Below are 18,619 nucleotides of genomic sequence, written 5' to 3'. Positions count from 1 at the left end.
GATGTACCTATGTCTAAAACCGTTTAGCGTTATATAGAGGTATGCTGTGCAGACGTGAAGTATATCTATATTAAAATATTGGTACTTAAAGTTGTATGGCACTTTTCTATGGATGTATGGAATCGTTCCTAGGCAGCTCAATACCCCATGTACAAAAGTTAGGTATAAATGATGCCAATTATAAATAATGTATAAGCGACAAGCGTAACTAGAGGAGCTGAGGGAGCCAAAATAAATTATTCAATTCGTTACCTTAACAGCGACAACACGTATCTCCAAAAGTACAATTTTACAGGAAGACCAAAAAACTGTTTAATTTTGAAAGTTTAAAAATGTTAGCAACTTTTGATACTGAATTAAGTTTTTAAGTTATACTTATAAATGTTTACATAACAAACACTAATTTATTATTGTTATTAGATTATTTAGTGTAGATACGAGTTATTGACAACTTATTTTCAGTTACGTGTAATTGTTACTAGTAGATACGTGTTGTTGATACATCAATTTGAGGGTATAACAGCACGTAACTGAATTGTATTAATTATTTAAATTAATAATGAATTACCTTTTTTTGTTGAATAAAATGTATTAAATTTGATTTTCAAGTTAAATATTTAATCAAAATATATAACACATTAATAAGAGCAATAAGTTCTAATAATTTCAATTAGTGGGTGGATATTTAATAATTTAAATAATAACAGCATGTTATAAAAACATTATTTTTTTATTTTCCCAGTTTTTTGATTTTATATTATAATACAATTAAATAACAATTTAATAACCAGTCTTTTGGTTTCATATAAAATAATAATTAAACAAAATAACAATTAACATACTTTAAAGTTTAAAGTGATAAAAAAAATAATTAAAACAATACAAATTGCACTAAAACAATTTAATAACCAGTCTTTTGGTTTCATATAAAATAATAATCATACAAAATAATAATATTAATATAATTATAAAAAGATAAAAAAAAATTAGTACAAATTGTACTAAACAATTTAATAACCAGTCTTTTGGTTTCATATAAAATAACAATTAACATACTATAAAGTGATAAAAAAAACATTATAACAATACAAATTGCACTACAACAATTTTTTAACCAGTCTTTTGGTTTCATATAAAATAACAATTAACATACTATAAAGTGATAAAAAAAACATTATAACAATACAAATTGCACTACAACAATTTTTTAACCAGTCTTTTGGTTTCATATAAAATAACAATTAACATACTATAAAGTGATAAAAAAAACATTATAACAATACAAATTGCACTACAACAATTTTTTAACCAGTCTTTTGGTTTCATATAAAATAACAATATTAATATAATTATAAATTGATAAAAAAAAATTAGTATAACAATACAAACTGCACTAAACAATTTAATAACCAGGCTTTTGGTTCTATATAAAATAAAAATCATACAAAATAACAATAAATATTAAATTTTACCCTTCTTAGTTTTGAAAGATGAAGCATGCTCTAAACTGTCATAAAATGAATGTGTGTCTGCTGGAAGAAATTGTTTGAGTTTTTGAAGATCTTGATATTTTGATAAAGTAATACTTAATGGTTTTTTATAGAGGTTTTCATATTTTATTTCATTTTGCATTAATACTGGTTTTCTTCCAACAGGTATATCGTCATAAGGTTCATCAAATATTAATTTGTACATAATTCTCTTTGTAGTTGGATTATAAAGTAAGCATCTAATATCCTTCACTTCAGGATCCCCTTTTGTGCGACCAGGCCTAATAGATGCATAGGTTTGATGTGTTTTAAAATTTAAAAAAAAGTCATAATTTAACAATGTAGCTCCTAGTTGTGAAGGAGTTTTTCTTGCTGCTTTGGTTATTCTAATATAATCTGAAGGCAAGTGTATATCTTGTCCTTTAAGTTTTCTCTCGATAAGGCTGTGAACACTGTCACACTGCATTTGGGTATGCCCTTTAACAAGATACTTTTGCTCAATAGTTACTTCATGTTTAACTGCAAAATGTAATAATGCATTTGCCATAATCACATTTCGATTTTGATACCCACACCCATCAGAGTATATGATAATGGGTTTTTTTTCACTCAAACAATATTTTTCCAAGTGTTTTATAACTATAGATACAAAAACTGAAGCCTCTAGTTCACCATTACCTTCATGCCACCAGTAATTTTGACAATCTGCAGTTGCATTATTATAAATTGTCATATTATGAACTTTTAGTTTCATCGAATAGTACAATGCACTTGTTTGCAGTACAGGACAAAGTTTTACTGCCTGACAATCAATTGTAAGTACAGTACAAGATTTTTTTTCTTTGGCCAGTTTTGTATCCTTTTCTTTTTCTTCTCTTGCCCTATCTTTATGGGCAATGTGTTCAGCATAATCATTTTCGTTGACTTCGCCAATATTAAAAGAGGTACAAAAATCACATTTATCTTTTCGTGGGAGATAAATTGAGAGTTTATTTTCAACCATGAAGTTTGATAAATAACAGTTGCTTAATGGAACCAAACTATCTTCAACACATTTTAATTTGTAAGCATCCATAATTTCTTGCTTGCAGTAGAACGGTCCTTCAAGGTACAATCTGTCAGTCTTATTTCTACAATAATGCGATGGCATTTTTGGCAATGTAGAGAACCAGTTCTTTAAGTGATTAATTCTTACTGCTAAAGATTTTTTTTGGCGTGGTGAAATTTCAACAATGCTGCATGATTCTTGTATCTTTCCTTTTTTAATTTTTCCTGGTAATCCATGAGTTGCTTGTTTTGTCCAATTTTGAACCATCCATTCGTTTAATCCGAGAGTATTTAAGAACATTATTTTACAAACTTGAAGACGTTCAGATGAATTGTGTTTTAAAAAGTAACTGAATGTATAAGACCTCCTGCTTTCATTGCCAAGCCCAGTTGTATCTCTTTTACGTAATGTATATGTTACCATACTTGTTACATACGTATTTTTCTCCTCCCAGGTAGCAGACCAATAAGTTTTAAATATATCACTTCTCATTTCTTCATTAAATTGTTGACAATATCTTGAGTTGATGCATTTTTTAGAACTACATCTTGGTTTCATAGTTCTTTCACTTCTTATTTTGTTATGTTCAACAATTTTACCATTTCGACTGTAACCCATGTAACACTCTCCATGCATTCTTTTTTTTTTACTGACTTCACGTTTCCATTTAAATATTTCTTTTTTTGTACTTCGTTTTCTTTTATTACCAACAACACTTTCACAATCAGATAAATCAACTTCTTCTGGGCTTATAGCATTAACAATAACTTTACTTTCATTACTCGCCACCATCATAATATTATCTGAATTGTGGTTTTTTAAATCAAATGAATAAGGATTAACTAACTCATTAATTTTTAAATTCATATTATTAGTATCTTCTAAATCTGATATTTTTTCAAATGATTCTATATTATACTCCAACAAATTATATTCGTTATTTAAAGTATTATCAAGGTTAATAGTTTCATTAACAGGTGTATTGTGACTTGTTGAAGGTCTATCTAATTCCTCATAAGAGTTTGAAAACACAACATCTGCATTTAAAATTATGTTAGTTATATCATTTTCTTTGTTAAATTGAGGTGAGTCAGGACGTTCTTGTTCCTCATTAGAGTTTAGAAGAGCCAAGTTCAAAATATGATTGAGCCGTTGTTTTGCCATTTCAACTATAAAAAAAAACCAATGAAATAACATAATAACCTATACAAAATACATAAAACACTAAGCACACAAAAATCTTTTGAATACTGAGTATCAAATTGATAAATTTCTTCACATTTTTAATATTTTTATTCTATCATAATAATTTTGTTGTATCATAATATATTATTATAATACTCTTGTTAATTAGTACACTATTTAATCATTTAATTAAAATATAGATATTGATGTTATATCTTTACAAATTACACATTAATAATTTAAGTATAGAATATTAACTTACTTTTTAAGAAATCAGCATTGATCAAATTCCAACGGAAATATCACGTAACTGACACTATTTGAAAATGTCTAAATCTGTAACAGCACGTATGTGAAAACACAAACAAAATGTCAATTATTAACGTAGATCTTCCTTTAAATGTTATGTTTGATTGATTTTATAGTAAATAAATGATCATTTATGACTTTAAAATAACTTAAATAATAATTACCTGGTGTTTAAGTAGACGGCAACTGTCAAACGTCCGTAACACAAAACACTACTGTAAATCTTGTACATACGTGTTATCACATATCAAATTCAGATACGTGTTGTCACTAAAATCTATTTTTTGAGGTTATCAGTTTGTTTACGGGAAAAATGGTCAATGAAACATGTGCGCAAAGAGATTCTAAATATTTTGATAACATAAAAAAAAAAAAAAAAATTTGCAGATACGTGTTGTTGCTGTTAGGGTAACGAATTGTTTCTTAAAATATTAATATTAAAATTAAACTAAAATTCTTATTATTTTTTTTGGAAAATATTTAATTATATCACTTTTATTAAAAATGTATAGTTATTTTGTACTGCCTACGGTAAATATGGTAAATATCATTAGTTGTACGCCTATATTTGTTTTTAAGAAAACGATTTATGCCAGTATATTGGTACGATTATAATACATAATTTTACAGTAATGACTTGACACTGAACGATAATATACAAACAGTATAATATTTGTTTTGTTTTATATGATTATTTATATTTTCAAGTTAATATTTAGGGGGTGTAGGGGCCACGCCCCCACTAGTTACTTTTATTGTAATATCAACTGAGGGCTACTAACATTTTAGCCTTAGTCGCACCACTGTACACTGACACCATGGTGGCTCTTCTAAAATAACGTAACTCTAACTGCTACTTATTGTCCAATTTATAATAAAGGTACGTATATAGACCTATAATAATTAATAGCTATTAAATACTATAACTTCTCTGTTATATCTCTGTTATATCTCTGTTATATCGATGTAAAAGAACACATGTGAATTTTATTTCCAAATTTTTAAATTGTTTATAGTATCCTGCTTTCTAATATTAAACTTGATCCATTTTCATATTTTACGTCTTATAGCTTCCGATCTGATGTTATTCATATAATGTTCAAGTATCTATGCAATTATATAAAACAGTATAATATAATAAAGCCCACTTTATTGTCCTTGTTACGTCAACGTAAATTATAATTATTTCAAATTTATGTTTCTGCAGTTTTTCTGTACGTCATACAAAATTACAAGTCAATAAATCTACGTCATAATTCATAAACATGAAACGAATCTTTATAACGTACTATTTTGTATCTTTGTGTCCTTTGTTAAGCCTTATACCTACCTATATTATTATATGGGTGTGTCGTGGGTGTTATGCTCGAATTACCAGCTATTATTAATATTAAAAATCAAGTTAGAAGTTTCAAAAAAAAGTAGTGCTTTCTTTTTTTTATTTAGATACCAAGCATTAGTTACAATATACTTATGGGTTCAGTTGTTACGTTACGAACTGCATGTGTAGGTCCGGTAAGTGTATCTCCAAATTATAGGAAGATAATACGTTTTCGAACAAAATGAGTTTTAATTTATTCCTGACGTCATATGATTACCGACATTCAAAGATTAAGCGAATTTTTAACATTTTTATTGATTGATATTTACATATCATTGAAACAACTGTAACTGTATTGACATTCTAAAAGATTGCATTCAAACGAGTCCCTTTTCCTATTATATTACACGATAACTATAGTTGTATTTTTATTGTAAATAATAATTATCGAACTTATAAAGGCAATTATTTATACTTACAGAGTTACAGCACTTACAATTTGAATATAAATGTAGGCACATTATATTATATTACATAACTAAATTAATAAATTAATAAAAATAATATATTGAAGTAGTTTGAGACAAAAATGCCTTATCCTATGATGGTAGACACAAAACTTACAAACCTTGATAGGCTTTAACGAATATTATGCTAAATTTAACGTCCGGAACCAGATGGGTTTCCAGTGTTTCTACTATTATCAAAACCGAATTGCAACAAACGTGGATATTTTTATGGATGGTATTAAATTTTGAACTCAATGATATAATATCATTGTATACGAAAAACGATTCTGAGCGCAGACGGTCTGTTAGTCAGCCTATATTGTAATTATATGTTTAATTTAGAATGAAATAACTAAAATAGTTATTCTTAGTAATAATATCAAATTTCGTCTAAATTTTAAGTTATTAAAACTTATGGGGGATCACGCATTAAATTTTCAAGTCTAAGATATAAATAAAAAATTTTCATGAATTTCTAACAAAATAATTTACACATTATCGTGATTTTTTTTAAGTTGTTGTAATTGTCAATTGAAAAATATTATTCGTTTCGTTGGCTACTTAAAACTCTTAGAGTACTTTATTCGATTATTGTATTGAATACACTCGATATAGTTGTACTATATATTTTTAAATTGGAAATATCTTAGTTTCTTTTTTTGAATTGTCTATTGCTAATAGCAAATTAAATAAAAATATTATATTCTAGAACTTTTAGTTATCAAACTGTAACACCTCTACTCTCTAGTCAGTATAATCATAATCTATAATAATGTAAGATTCATAGTAGCTATAATAATATGCTCACTTTTACCTTTTATAACTTCAAGTGTTTTTTGTTTGAGTGCATTTTTAGTATTCATATAATTTCAATATAGTATGTATTATTAACTACTAATTGTTTTATCTACTAGTTACCCACTACTTTTATTATTCATCTTTTAAGTTGACAAATTTTGTTCTAACTTAAATCAAAAACAATAGCATACACAACATATATTAACATCAAAAATATAAAGTAAAATTATATAGATCAATTATTAAATGAGGAGTTGATTGCTTATATTCTTACAAGTTTCAGTACATAATATACTTCTCTAGTTGATTTATTTTAAAAATGTATGATAAGTTATTTTTTAGACATGTAAAACGTAGGTAGTATCTAATAGTAGTTTGTAGGTAGACACAACTATTCAACTGTGTAGTAAAACGTAATCCCTACATAGGTTCAAAGTACCTACCTAACATTTTTGCTTTACTTATTATTATTTATTAGTTTTTTAATAATTAACGAAATTTATGTAATACACACACGTAGGTATCGAAAAATAGTTTAAATAAAATTGCATAAGAATACTTGATTGATAAACTAACAAAACATCGTCGTCTAGTAAGTACACAAATCATGAGGACATAAGCCATAAACATACGTATGCAATAAATAGGTATGATAAAAAAGAATGTTTGAATTGAAAAAAAAATGTGGTTATTCGTTAGCATTTCAAACTGGTTTTACATAGGTAGGTAGTATAATATATAAATTATAATATGTAAGTACTGTGTAGCTGCGTTCGAAACTTCGAAAGAATACAATTACTTATTCAACCATATTTTTTTGCGGGAGTTTTACTATTAAAAATTAAATAAAAAACCTAACCCACCTCAGTCAGTAAAAATGTACCCAATGAATATAATCTATTAAATGAGTAATTTTAAAAAAGATAGGATATTTGTGTTTCTAAATTTTGCATTAATAAATAATAGTAATTATGTTTTTTGTTGTTCTACAAATATTATTACAGGGACGGATTCGGGGGGGGGGGGGGGGGGTCCTAGGGGCCCAGCACACCAGAATATTATTTCCCAATTTTTTTAATAATTCTACAGATCCTAATATTACTATATTTCAAATGACATGTATGTCTTATAATGTAACATACTATTATAAGCATCATTCTGGGGTGCACAAACTAAGATAGTACTAGGTATCTTCGTTCTTGGTGGACAATGATTCTAATATTGTAATTTTACATTAACAAACAATTTTGCTTCAGAATATTTTTTCTTTCAAATCATTAGGGCGAGGAAGGCCCCCCCTCATCAAATTTTGAATCCCTTTACTAAATTTTTTTGAAGTACATAGTACATTTCCCCAATCCTATCCATTTTAAATTTTCCTAATTTTTCTATTCCAATATTTAGCACGTGATTTGCATATATTTGTACGACTGTTTCCAACATTTTTAAAGTAACAGTTTACTTGGAAAATTCAATTATTAAAATATTTTAAAATTATTTTTTTTCCTGACTTTTGTTCCGTTTAGTCGGACTTTTTTTTTTTAAGAAATTATCTAAAAAAAAATTTTTGTCAAACACACCTTCACACATTTTTAAATTACAGAGTCCTCATGAAATGCAAATATGTTTCAAATTATGATGAAATATAAAAACCTAAACATTTTCGATTTCAGCATATTTTGTGATATAGTGAATCTAGTTGGTACATTGAAGATTTTAAAATTAAAAACTCCAAGTAGTTTTCGAAAGCGTCGGGAAAACAAAACAAAAATTTACAAAAATCGGAATTTTTAATCAAAAACAATTTTTGATAAAATTGATTTTATTTTGGTCACTTAAATAATTACCGTAAATACCTATTTTAAATTTTCACCAGATGTTGATATAACAATTTTCCATAGTTGATACTGATTTTCGAAATATTTTGACTATTTTTGATATATATATATATACATGATGAATTATTAATTTTTATTCAATTAAAGTAGGTTAATCATTTGTTGCTCAGTCAAAAAACTTGGAAATGTAAGTATTTCACATAAGTTGGTAATAGTGTAATTAAAAAATAAAGTTGAGCGTACATCCACAATAATATTTTAAGAGAGTTTAAGTACGATGTACATGTACGATATTGGAATATTCAATCCACCGATAGTGAATTCCCATTCATCAATTTTTGATGTCTTGATATTTTGATGCAATTCAAAAACGAATCATCGTAGACACATGAAATGTTCACCAAATGTTTATATTAGCATTTTTCACATTTTTTTTTATTCAGTAGAAAAAAAACCATTAATTTATTATTGTTTAATAGAAGGTGCTTGAGTATACCACTAGGCACTAGGTTACCTGCAAGTCACGGTAATAATAGATAGACTAAATTTTAATTTAATTTTCAATGATTTTATACGACGAAAAAAGATTCTGAACAGAGACCTGTCACTTGTCAGTCTATTTATTAATAAGTATTATTATACAGAATATACAGAACTTTTTGGTTTAATAACGATGAAATATTTTCATTTTATTATACTTAATAATAAAAATATATATTATACTTGGAAATAATTAGGTTCATTGGTTTTACTTGGTATTAAGATAACAAAGTTCTATCTTTATATACTTATTGATCATATTTGTCTTTATTAAAAAAATAAGTAGCTATAACAATTCATCGGTAAACATCAATAAAATGGGTAAAATGTAGCAACAATGTTTGTATAAAAAATAAGAAAATTAAATCTTACGGTCATAAAAATACATGCAAATCACTTGCTACATATTGGTCTAGAAAAATTTGGAGAATTTTAAATGGGTGGGGCTGGAAAAATGTACCTAAATTACAAATTAATTTCCACGGGCTCCGAAAATAGAAGGAGCTCTGTACTCCAGGTGAAACAACCCCCCTCCCTTGTGGGGGTCCTATATATATAAATATACAGTGTTGCAGATTATTAATAAAAAAAATTCTATCAAATTGTATTTGATGCAGCACTGTATTTTTACTTTGTATTGTTTTATTAATATTTGGAGGTATACCTTATTATTGTCTATTCATCTATTGAGTAAACATTTACAATAATATTAAGGAAGTACAAAAACATGATACTTACCTATGTTTAAAATACAAATTGTAACAACATCCTACCTATAGTTTCGACGTCCTTTTTAGCACATTCTCTATTTTATATTTTTATGTGTTGCGGAAAAATATGTTTCGCTTGACTTTTTTTCACACATCGGTGCATACTATATAAATTATAATATAGTGTGTTAAGTGTGTTAAAGTGTTGTAAATATGTATTATTAATACATCGTGATTTATTTTTGTTACTTGTATTTATTTAATATCACATTTCTATAAATATGTAAATACATTGGAAATTAGAATGTGTGATCACAGTATCACTAAATATTTTGAAGTGCTGCACAAGTTATACACACTAATATAGTTTACAATGCTATTTTATTATTTCATTTTATTTCGCATTGTACAATTTACCTATTATAGGCAATACGACAGTACCTACTATATTATTTAACAACGTTTTTTTACAACTATATACGTATATTATACGTATTTAGATTATGCCAACCTATGATTATTTATAATTACCACATATTACATGTACCTACTTCAATAAATAAATTATTATTGATGTTCATTTAAAATTTATATTTTTGAACGTGCATATCAAATTAGTATCATATCAATAATCAATAAAATACAGCCAATTTGTAATGATAGAAAAAACGCTTATCTCATCGATAACGAGCTAAGGTAATTTTAATACAGGGCGAAAAAAATATATAATGATTTACTAAAACTGTCATAATTTGTATTTTCATACAAATATTTACTAAATCGTTCTATATATGGTATTTTTTCACTAATTCATTATATTTATTTTTAAATATAAATTTTTTATATTTTTTATATAGGAACCTAAAACATATTGTGTATGTAGAAAATGTATGTGCGACAGTCGACAGGTTAATCAAATATTTTTTTAGTTCAATGTCACAAGTATGATCACTTACAATTACTTGATAAATGATAACTATCGACATATCTATCTAAAAAATTGTGCTTACAATAATGTCGACAGCATAGTTAATACAGCGGTAAGTACAGGATGATTACGAATTGTTATTTTACATTAATCAAATTCGTTATAATTTTTAACAATATAATAAGTTCATACTTACCGTGAATCTATCGAATTTATTTTTTATGCCATGTCAGAGTCCTACACAACGCTATATGTAAACAGTACTGTATAAACAAAGCTAGCTAGAAGACGACGTGAGACGATTAGGAACTGACCTTTTACGAGTAGTATTGATAAGGTAATTTTTTTAGCTTTCATTGCTATTCAGAACCCTTGTACATATTATTCTTGTTGAGGTAGAGCAGTAAATGATAGTCACAAAGGTGTATTTATATGGAGGGGAGGGGAGGGCATGTGTGTCCCACCATTATTATGTGGACGTATAACATTGTGTAATAAATATTAATAACTACTAATAAGCTAGGTATTGTCTTATAGCTATTAGAGCCTACTAGAGGATATTGGTAAATAATAGTATGAGCAATATTTTTTATAAATATAAAAATAACTCTACAATATTTCGTATCATATTATATATTGTTCATTAATATATCATCAGTGTTTGGGATGACACTTGTTTCCGTGTATTTTTTAAGCTGTCACATGTCGATGTCTTATTCTTTATCGATAACACTCAGCACGTCACACACATTCATATTTCATACATAGCCATCCACATAGGCGTATACTATTAATACAGTTATTCTATACAAATAAAATATACATATACTATACTATAAAAGGTAAACTTGTTCAACGGGTATGGGTAAATGTGTGTGATTCAAACGATAGCAGCAGAGAAGCAGTATTGTTCAAATAGAGCCTCCTCTGCTAACAGTTAAATAGGGGAAAATAGTGTGTGTGATTATGATGCCGTTCATCAAATGCACATGGACCAATGCCTGAATGATAAAAATGAAAAATGATGAGTGCCAAAAATAAACCTAATTCTAGTTGTAATAATATTATTAAATTGATAAATAAATGATACTACATTATATTTTAATTATACATAACAAACTATTTGTATACCTATCTATAATACTAAATTAAAGCATTAATGTCAGTTACTTATATGCAAGGATGTGTAGGCACCATTATAAATCAGTTTCTCAATGAAGAAATCACACACTCGCACCAATACTTCTAATTTGGGTGGAGTCTACTATATTGGTGAAAAAATTAATAGATAAACGGTTATAACGGAAACTCGGACATGATATTATTATGCTTAAATCCCTAACATACAACAAAAAACAGACTTAGCTACCTCCTGCCATATACGTCATAATATAAGGAGAGGTTTCTGTCTGATACCACTTAGACCTTCCCAGGAGTTCCCTGTTTTTTTATAAAAATAATACCTGATTAATGAATTGCAAGTAATGACTGTCTTCTCTAAAGTTCTCAAAACTTAATTGAAGCATTTATTGGATAATGTTTTAAATGCTAATAGATATTCGATTAATCTACAAAAACATATTTATAGTAAATGCACAGAGATTATTTTTAAAAAATCTTATAATATTGAAACCAGAATGGATATTGTAGCGCCTTCGCAGCTTTTGAAAGCATTAAATTATGTCGTTTTTAGTGTACATTTAGAGGTATAATATTAGCTCCTGAATTTCAAAATAAATTTCATATTAAACGCAATATGTTAACATTATAAAAAAATTGTCTATTATTATAACCTTCATATTTTATATTTATATTCTATAATAATATCAAATTTATTGCGATTAAATAACAAAAGCCTGTCGTTCTATTTGTACTATTTGTAAGAGTCTAAGATCTGTAAATTAGATTTAAATTAAATGTGCTGATTGTTCATCTAATTTTTAATAGATTGTTGTTGCTTATTCAATAATTTTTCGAATACAATATTTTGTATTTAATAGTCCAGAAAATTATTATGAAGGTAAATTTCACAGGGATTAATGTTTTAAACACAATACATTATGTTTTATACTGCAGATTAAATGTGGGTTTAGTGATTCGATTTACATAATATAAGTTGAGAATAAAGATGTGTGATTATGTTACCGTTTCGGCTTTATAAGTTACGCTATATTATAATACCATTGTCCATTATAAAATAATATAATTATTTTGTCGTTAAACATTCATAAAATGTTAAACTTCACACAAGCCCGCTGACAGAAATTTTGTAAATTTAATTTATATTATTTAGTTCTATTTTTTCAAATATTTCTTATAAAACCACAACATCACTTTTGGTTATTGTAAAACATAATACTTTACAAATTCTACAATTACTAGATAAATAAAACAAATTTGGCTGAAATTAGATATTGAAACAAATCGATTTTAGTTACTTACCTATTTTGTTGTAATTTAAAAGTTGTTGGCTACTGAACGTTTTTAAGTATGTTATAATATTTTATACACACAATGAAATTTTCAAATGAATGTTTTGGGAATAAATTAATTCAACCTACTATATTTAGTAAAATAAATTACTTTAATAACAATAACATTATAAATTATACTTAGTTATATTGGCTGACAGAACGTATTCGCTCAGAATCGTTTTTCTTATACAATGATTTTGTATCATTAAATTAAAATTTGACATATCCATTACAGTGATCCCTCTACCATAGATACTAGTGCTGAGCACAAAATCCGGATTAATCCATATCCGGATTACCGATCCGGATTGATCCGGATTGAAACAAAAGTAACAATCCGTTTAATCCGGATTAAAATACCAATCCGGATTATGATAGTGTATATATAAATTATAAATAACACTTATATAAAAATTTCAAGTATTTAATCTTGTTATCTTCTCTTCATGATTATATCGCGTGTAGCGTGTATTGTTATTGTTCAGAAGTGCTATAAATAAATATTGTGTTGCGTTCTACAACGTATTATCAGATGTCAATTGTACTTTTATTAATATTTAATAACAGGCATGAGACAATTTTATTTATTTTCAGTAATCACTGTTCTGTAGTCTGTACTCTGTAGTTTGTTGTAGTCTGTACTCGATAGTCTAGTTACTTCTTACAAGTTACAGCTCAGTATTTTGTCATTACATTAGTACTTACTACTTAGTACGTAATAGTCGTAATACGTATTACATATCGACGTATCCTATCGTAATTTATATTATATCATTTATATTTTGTTACTAAACTGTTGATAGTTTACCCTTTACCTATAAAAAATGTCTCAGATTTGGACAAGTTTTACCAAAGGTAATGAAGAACATAACAAACACTTAGTATTTTGCAATGCCTGTGGAAAATCATTCAAAACTTCAGGCAGTACAGGTAAACTATAATAAGTTAATAACATAATAATATGTAATAGGTATAATAAAAATGAAAAGATTTTATTCTAGAAATCTAAAACAATATTTTAAATATCTATAATAGGTATATGACTTTTAATTATTTCATTTAATAAATATTAATTACCATTTGCACGTTGCACCTATTTTTAAGTTAATTAATTATTGTTTATTGCTTTTAAATGATCAATTTTGACATTTTTTTAAACTCTTAACTTATACATAATATACATAAATAACATAAATTGATTACCTAATACAAAAAATACATTTGTTTTGAAAAAATTGCTCAATTAATTTTTTTTTATAAATATTAAATAAAAGCAACTACCTATTTACTAATTAAGTTAAATCATCGAGTCAGTGGCGACCACAGGCTTTCCATGAACCAGTGCAATTAAAATTATGGGGCCCCCAAATTGATTTTGGTTTACATCAATATGCATTTCAAAATGCATGGTTACCTTGAATAAATTTAAAAATAATGCAAATTTCTGGCTCACATTTTTTTAACAGGGGTCGGTTTGAACTTGAAATTTTACAAAAAAAAATCATCACTGGTTTATATTTATCAGGGCAGTTTTTCAAATACTTATTCACTTATTATATCACTTATTATAGTCATATATAGACATATAGACATTATTATTTTAAATGCCTACTTGTAATTGTGAATAATTTGTATTTGTACTTGTATACCAGGCACATTATGGAATCACATGCGAACCAAACACAATATAAGTGATGGACTTTCTCATGATAAACCAAAAAAAAGGTAACTATTTTATTAGGTTGTATTGATATTACCAATATGGCCCATAAATTATTTTAATGTATTCAACATATTAGGTATATAAGTTATACTTTGTAATTTGTATGCATTCAAATTTAATAATAAACTTAAATAGTTATTAAATATATTTTAAACTACTATTACATTATAATATATTAATATTGCATTCATTCTAATAAATATTAAATATTTAAACACTACATTGCATTACAAAATATTTTATTATACATTTAAATTTAAAACTGAATTATGTTTTTAGATTATTAGAAGACGATGACGATGACAATGATAATGATCTGCAAAATAGCTCGACACCATCAATTGAGACAGCTGATATTTATGATAATAAGAGTATAAATACTGAAGTTAGCTGTTCACCATCAACATCTACAACAGAAGTATCAGAATCTGGAAACATAGGACTATCAATGCAGCCAAAGATAACAGAGATGTTCTTTTCACCATCTGTATCAATCAAACGACAGGAGCAAATAACAGACAGTCTTGTAAAATTTATAGCCAAAGATATGCTACCACTCTCAACAGTGGACGGTGTTGGATTTGTTGAGTTTATGAATAAGATATCACCAAATTATGAAATACCAAGTCGGTTTACAATCAAAAGAAAAATTCAAGGACTGTATGAGACAGAAAAACATAAAGTAGCCACTGAAATACAGAACATAGACTCAATAGCACTAACTACTGACTGTTGGACAAGTAAAGCTATGGAGTCTTACATATGTGTTACTGCACATGGCATAACTAAAAACTGGAAAATAGTCAATTATATTATTACAACTGAATTAATGGATGAGCGGCATACCAGCATAAATTTAAAAGACAAATTAGTTGATATTATGAAAGAATGGGAAATTGATACAAAAACTATATGCATTGTGCATGACAATGCTGTAAATATTAAGAATGCCGTTACTGCAATGGCTCCAAACATTAAAAGTAGGACATGTTTCGCTCATTCATTGCAGTTATGTGTCAACAAAGGCTTGGAAGAAAATGAAATAAAACGAATTCTAATTACTGCATCTTCAATTGTTTCACACTTCAAACACTCAACAGTAGCAATCAAAGCACTTCAAGTAGCACAGAAAAAATTAAAAATGCCAGAAAAAAAATTAATTCAGTCTGTTAAAACTAGATGGAATTCAATTTATGCAATGGTTGAACGACTTATTGAGTCTCGGCAATGTGTAAGCATAGTTTTAAATGATCGTAATACCACAACTAGAACAACAGCAATATCACTGGAACTCGGCGAAAGTAAATGGGAGCTATTGGAGCAGTTAGTTAAAGTGCTCAAGCCTTTCGATCTTGTTACTAAAGTCTTATCATCTGCAACAACCCCAACAATATCAATTGTACATCCTATCTTAAAAAGCATTGCTCAACACTATTTGACTCCCAACGAATCTGACCTACATAAAATTAAAATATTAAAAGAAACACTGTCACAAGAATTTAAAGTAAGATTTTTTAGTCAAATGCACAGTGATTCTATATTTCTTTTAAATATTGCTTCACTTTTAGACCCACGTTATAAAAATGTTTTTGATGATGATAGTGATATTTTAATTACCTTAAAAGATTTTATTATGCATCAATTAAATTATGAAGATTCTTCAGTTAATGATTCTATTAATCAGTCAAACTCTATGGTATCTGCGTTAGATATTTTATTTCCCCAAAATGAAAATGGTGAAGATGTAAATCAACAAAATGAGCTTGAAAAATATTTAAAGGAAAACTGTATCAACAAAAATGCTTGTCCATTAACATGGTGGGCTGAAAATGGTAAAAGATACCCAATGATTTCAAAACTTGCCAAAAAATATTTATGTATACCATCAACATCTACTCCGTCTGAAAGAGCTTTTTCCACTGCAGGAAACATTATAACTTCAAAAAGAAATTGTCTAGCCGGTGAAACAGCCAAATGGTTAATATTTCTTTCACATAATGCTAAATTATAATTTATATATTATTTATTATTATTTTATTTGTTGTTGACTGTTGTAATAAATATTAAATGTATTATGTATAATGTATAACAATACTATGTGCTAATGAGCCAGAATTTCTACAGTTCTTTATATATACTAACATAAAAAATATTAATTGATTAGAAAAATCAATAAAATAAACACCTTTGACTTTTTATTTCAAAACCACATGGCGTTAGACTTGGCTATGAATTGCGTACATATACAAACATAAAAATTCCTTTTTTATTAATAAAAATAGTAAATACTAAATACCAACTTGCTACTTTCTAAATCCTAATTAAAAATTTAAATAGGTCTAATAATAAATTGTGAAAAACTCTGGTGTATTTGCTATTAAGGGTCTTATGACATTGAGTCGATTATCAATAGATCTGAGATCGTAATTTGTATTATTTAGGTTGATAATAATGAAAAAATAGCTGATTATCTCAATAACAATGAAGCCGGATTGGTCCGAAATCCGAATCAATGGATTGAAATATTGAATCCGAAATCCCGGATCAACGGATTGAATCCAAAATCCGGATCTACGGATTGAATCCGAAATCCGGATCTACGGATTGAATCCGAAATCCGGATCTACGGATTGAATCCGTGAATCCGGATAAAACGGACTGATCCAAAATTCGGATTAAATAATTGTAATCCGTAATCCGGATTGGTAAAAATAATGCTCAGCACTAATAGATACTATAAGAATGGATAGGCCATTCATGTATTAACAATGTATTGGGTTGAGGTCCGGAATGTGGATGAGAGGTAGACAGCTTTTAAATTGCTCTCACTCGAGCACGGGGTTTATCTTCAATTTTATTTCACAATGATAAAAGATATTATCTATAGTGATAACAAACCATACGTTCCAGGGCGCTAAATTCACAAAACGTATCCATTTCAGTCACGAGTAATTAATGTGTATTAAATAATGTAGTTATACAGATTCTAATGTAATATACTTTCAATTAATAAATACCTATTCTGATTATTCATTATTATTTTGATGACTGATAAGTCCCAGTGTAACCTCAAAATATCATAATGTTCATTCCCGTGTGATAAGTTCTGGTGGCCTATCCATTCTTATATTATCATCTATGCCCTCTACACACCTACTCTATAATACTACAGAGCTGTCCCCACTTACCCACTTTTTTTAAACTCTTTTTTGACTATTCATAGACATTAGTATTGTATTTTTTCGTTTTATGCTGATGAATAGGAATTGGATACTTAAATTTAATAAAATTGTTTGTTTTATTCAAAACAATGTTTACTCCAAATCATTTCAAAAATAATTATTCATAGAAACTTTAAGCATTCCACAACTTATAACTTAATTTTTTATACTCAGGGAAATTTTCAAAATACTGGGTGGAACAGAAAGAACTGACTAACATAATAACTTTTGTTAAATCAATATTTTGAATTGTTTTCATATATGTAATTTATATTAGTCACTTGCATTACATGACGTATAATAATAAAAAAAAATTTTAAATTTTAAATTTTTTAATATAAAATTTTTTTGGATAAGTTCAAAATAGCCAATTTGTGAATCTGATTATAAGAACAATTTTGATGGTAAAAACATTTATCTAAGTCGAGTAGTTAATTTTTTAGAATTTTTTAAAATATCAATATTTTTACATGAGTATTGAGTATATTTCTTAAATTATTTACCACACATAAAATGTTAAAAAAA

General features: G+C 27.1%; 2 protein-coding genes across 8 annotated transcripts; one reads left to right on the top strand and one right to left on the bottom strand.

The window, feature by feature from the left end:
* Positions 1–1,377: 1,377 nt before the first annotated feature.
* Positions 1,378–4,369, bottom strand: LOC111026860. The gene is made up of 3 exons (XM_022305026.1): positions 4,197–4,369; positions 3,986–4,059; positions 1,378–3,707 (listed from the first exon to the last, which is right to left on the bottom strand). The coding sequence occupies exon 3, from the start codon at positions 3,700–3,702 to the stop codon at positions 1,462–1,464; it is 2,241 nt and encodes a 746-aa protein (XP_022160718.1). The 5' UTR covers positions 3,703–3,707; positions 3,986–4,059; positions 4,197–4,369; the 3' UTR covers positions 1,378–1,461.
* A 56-nt stretch (positions 4,370–4,425) lies between these two features.
* On the top strand, positions 4,426–17,055 carry LOC111026861 (zinc finger BED domain-containing protein 1-like). Of its 7 annotated transcripts, XM_022305027.1 has the most exons (5): positions 4,606–4,912; positions 5,479–5,547; positions 13,984–14,080; positions 14,803–14,875; positions 15,153–17,055. In XM_022305027.1, exons 2-5 carry the CDS (start codon positions 5,506–5,508, stop codon positions 16,882–16,884), a joined length of 1,944 nt encoding a protein of 647 aa, XP_022160719.1. In that variant the 5' UTR covers positions 4,606–4,912; positions 5,479–5,505; the 3' UTR covers positions 16,885–17,055. The 7 variants fall into 7 exon arrangements, with proteins under 7 accessions (XP_022160722.1, XP_022160720.1, XP_022160724.1 ...); XM_022305030.1 differs by lacking the exons at positions 4,606–4,912; positions 5,479–5,547 and adding an exon at positions 4,426–4,572 and having other exon boundaries at positions 13,954–14,080; XM_022305028.1 differs by lacking the exons at positions 4,606–4,912; positions 5,479–5,547 and adding an exon at positions 4,490–4,572.
* The last annotated feature ends 1,564 nt before the right edge of the window (positions 17,056–18,619 follow it).

This window comes from Myzus persicae, unplaced genomic scaffold (genome assembly GCF_001856785.1).
Source record: "Myzus persicae strain clone G006 unplaced genomic scaffold, MPER_G0061.0, whole genome shotgun sequence".
NCBI lineage: Eukaryota > Metazoa > Arthropoda > Insecta > Hemiptera > Aphididae > Myzus > Myzus persicae.
The sequence above is the reverse complement of the archived record's forward strand: the minus strand, read 5'-3'. Positions and strand labels throughout refer to the sequence as shown.

What these genes read in the sequence shown, in the direction of transcription:
- LOC111026861 (XM_022305027.1), top strand. Translation starts at nt 5,506, where the DNA reads ATGGGTTCAGTTGTTACGTTACGAACTGCATGTGTAGGTCCG. An exon ending in GAACTGCATGTGTAGGTCCG is followed by an intron (nt 5,548 to 13,983) that starts GTAAGTGTATCT and finishes AAAATGTCTCAG; the next exon opens with ATTTGGACAAGTTTTACCAA. An exon ending in CATGATAAACCAAAAAAAAG is followed by an intron (nt 14,876 to 15,152) that starts GTAACTATTTTA and finishes TTATGTTTTTAG; the next exon opens with ATTATTAGAAGACGATGACG.
- LOC111026860 (XM_022305026.1), bottom strand. Translation starts at nt 3,702, where the DNA reads ATGGCAAAACAACGGCTCAATCATATTTTGAACTTGGCTCTTCTAAAC.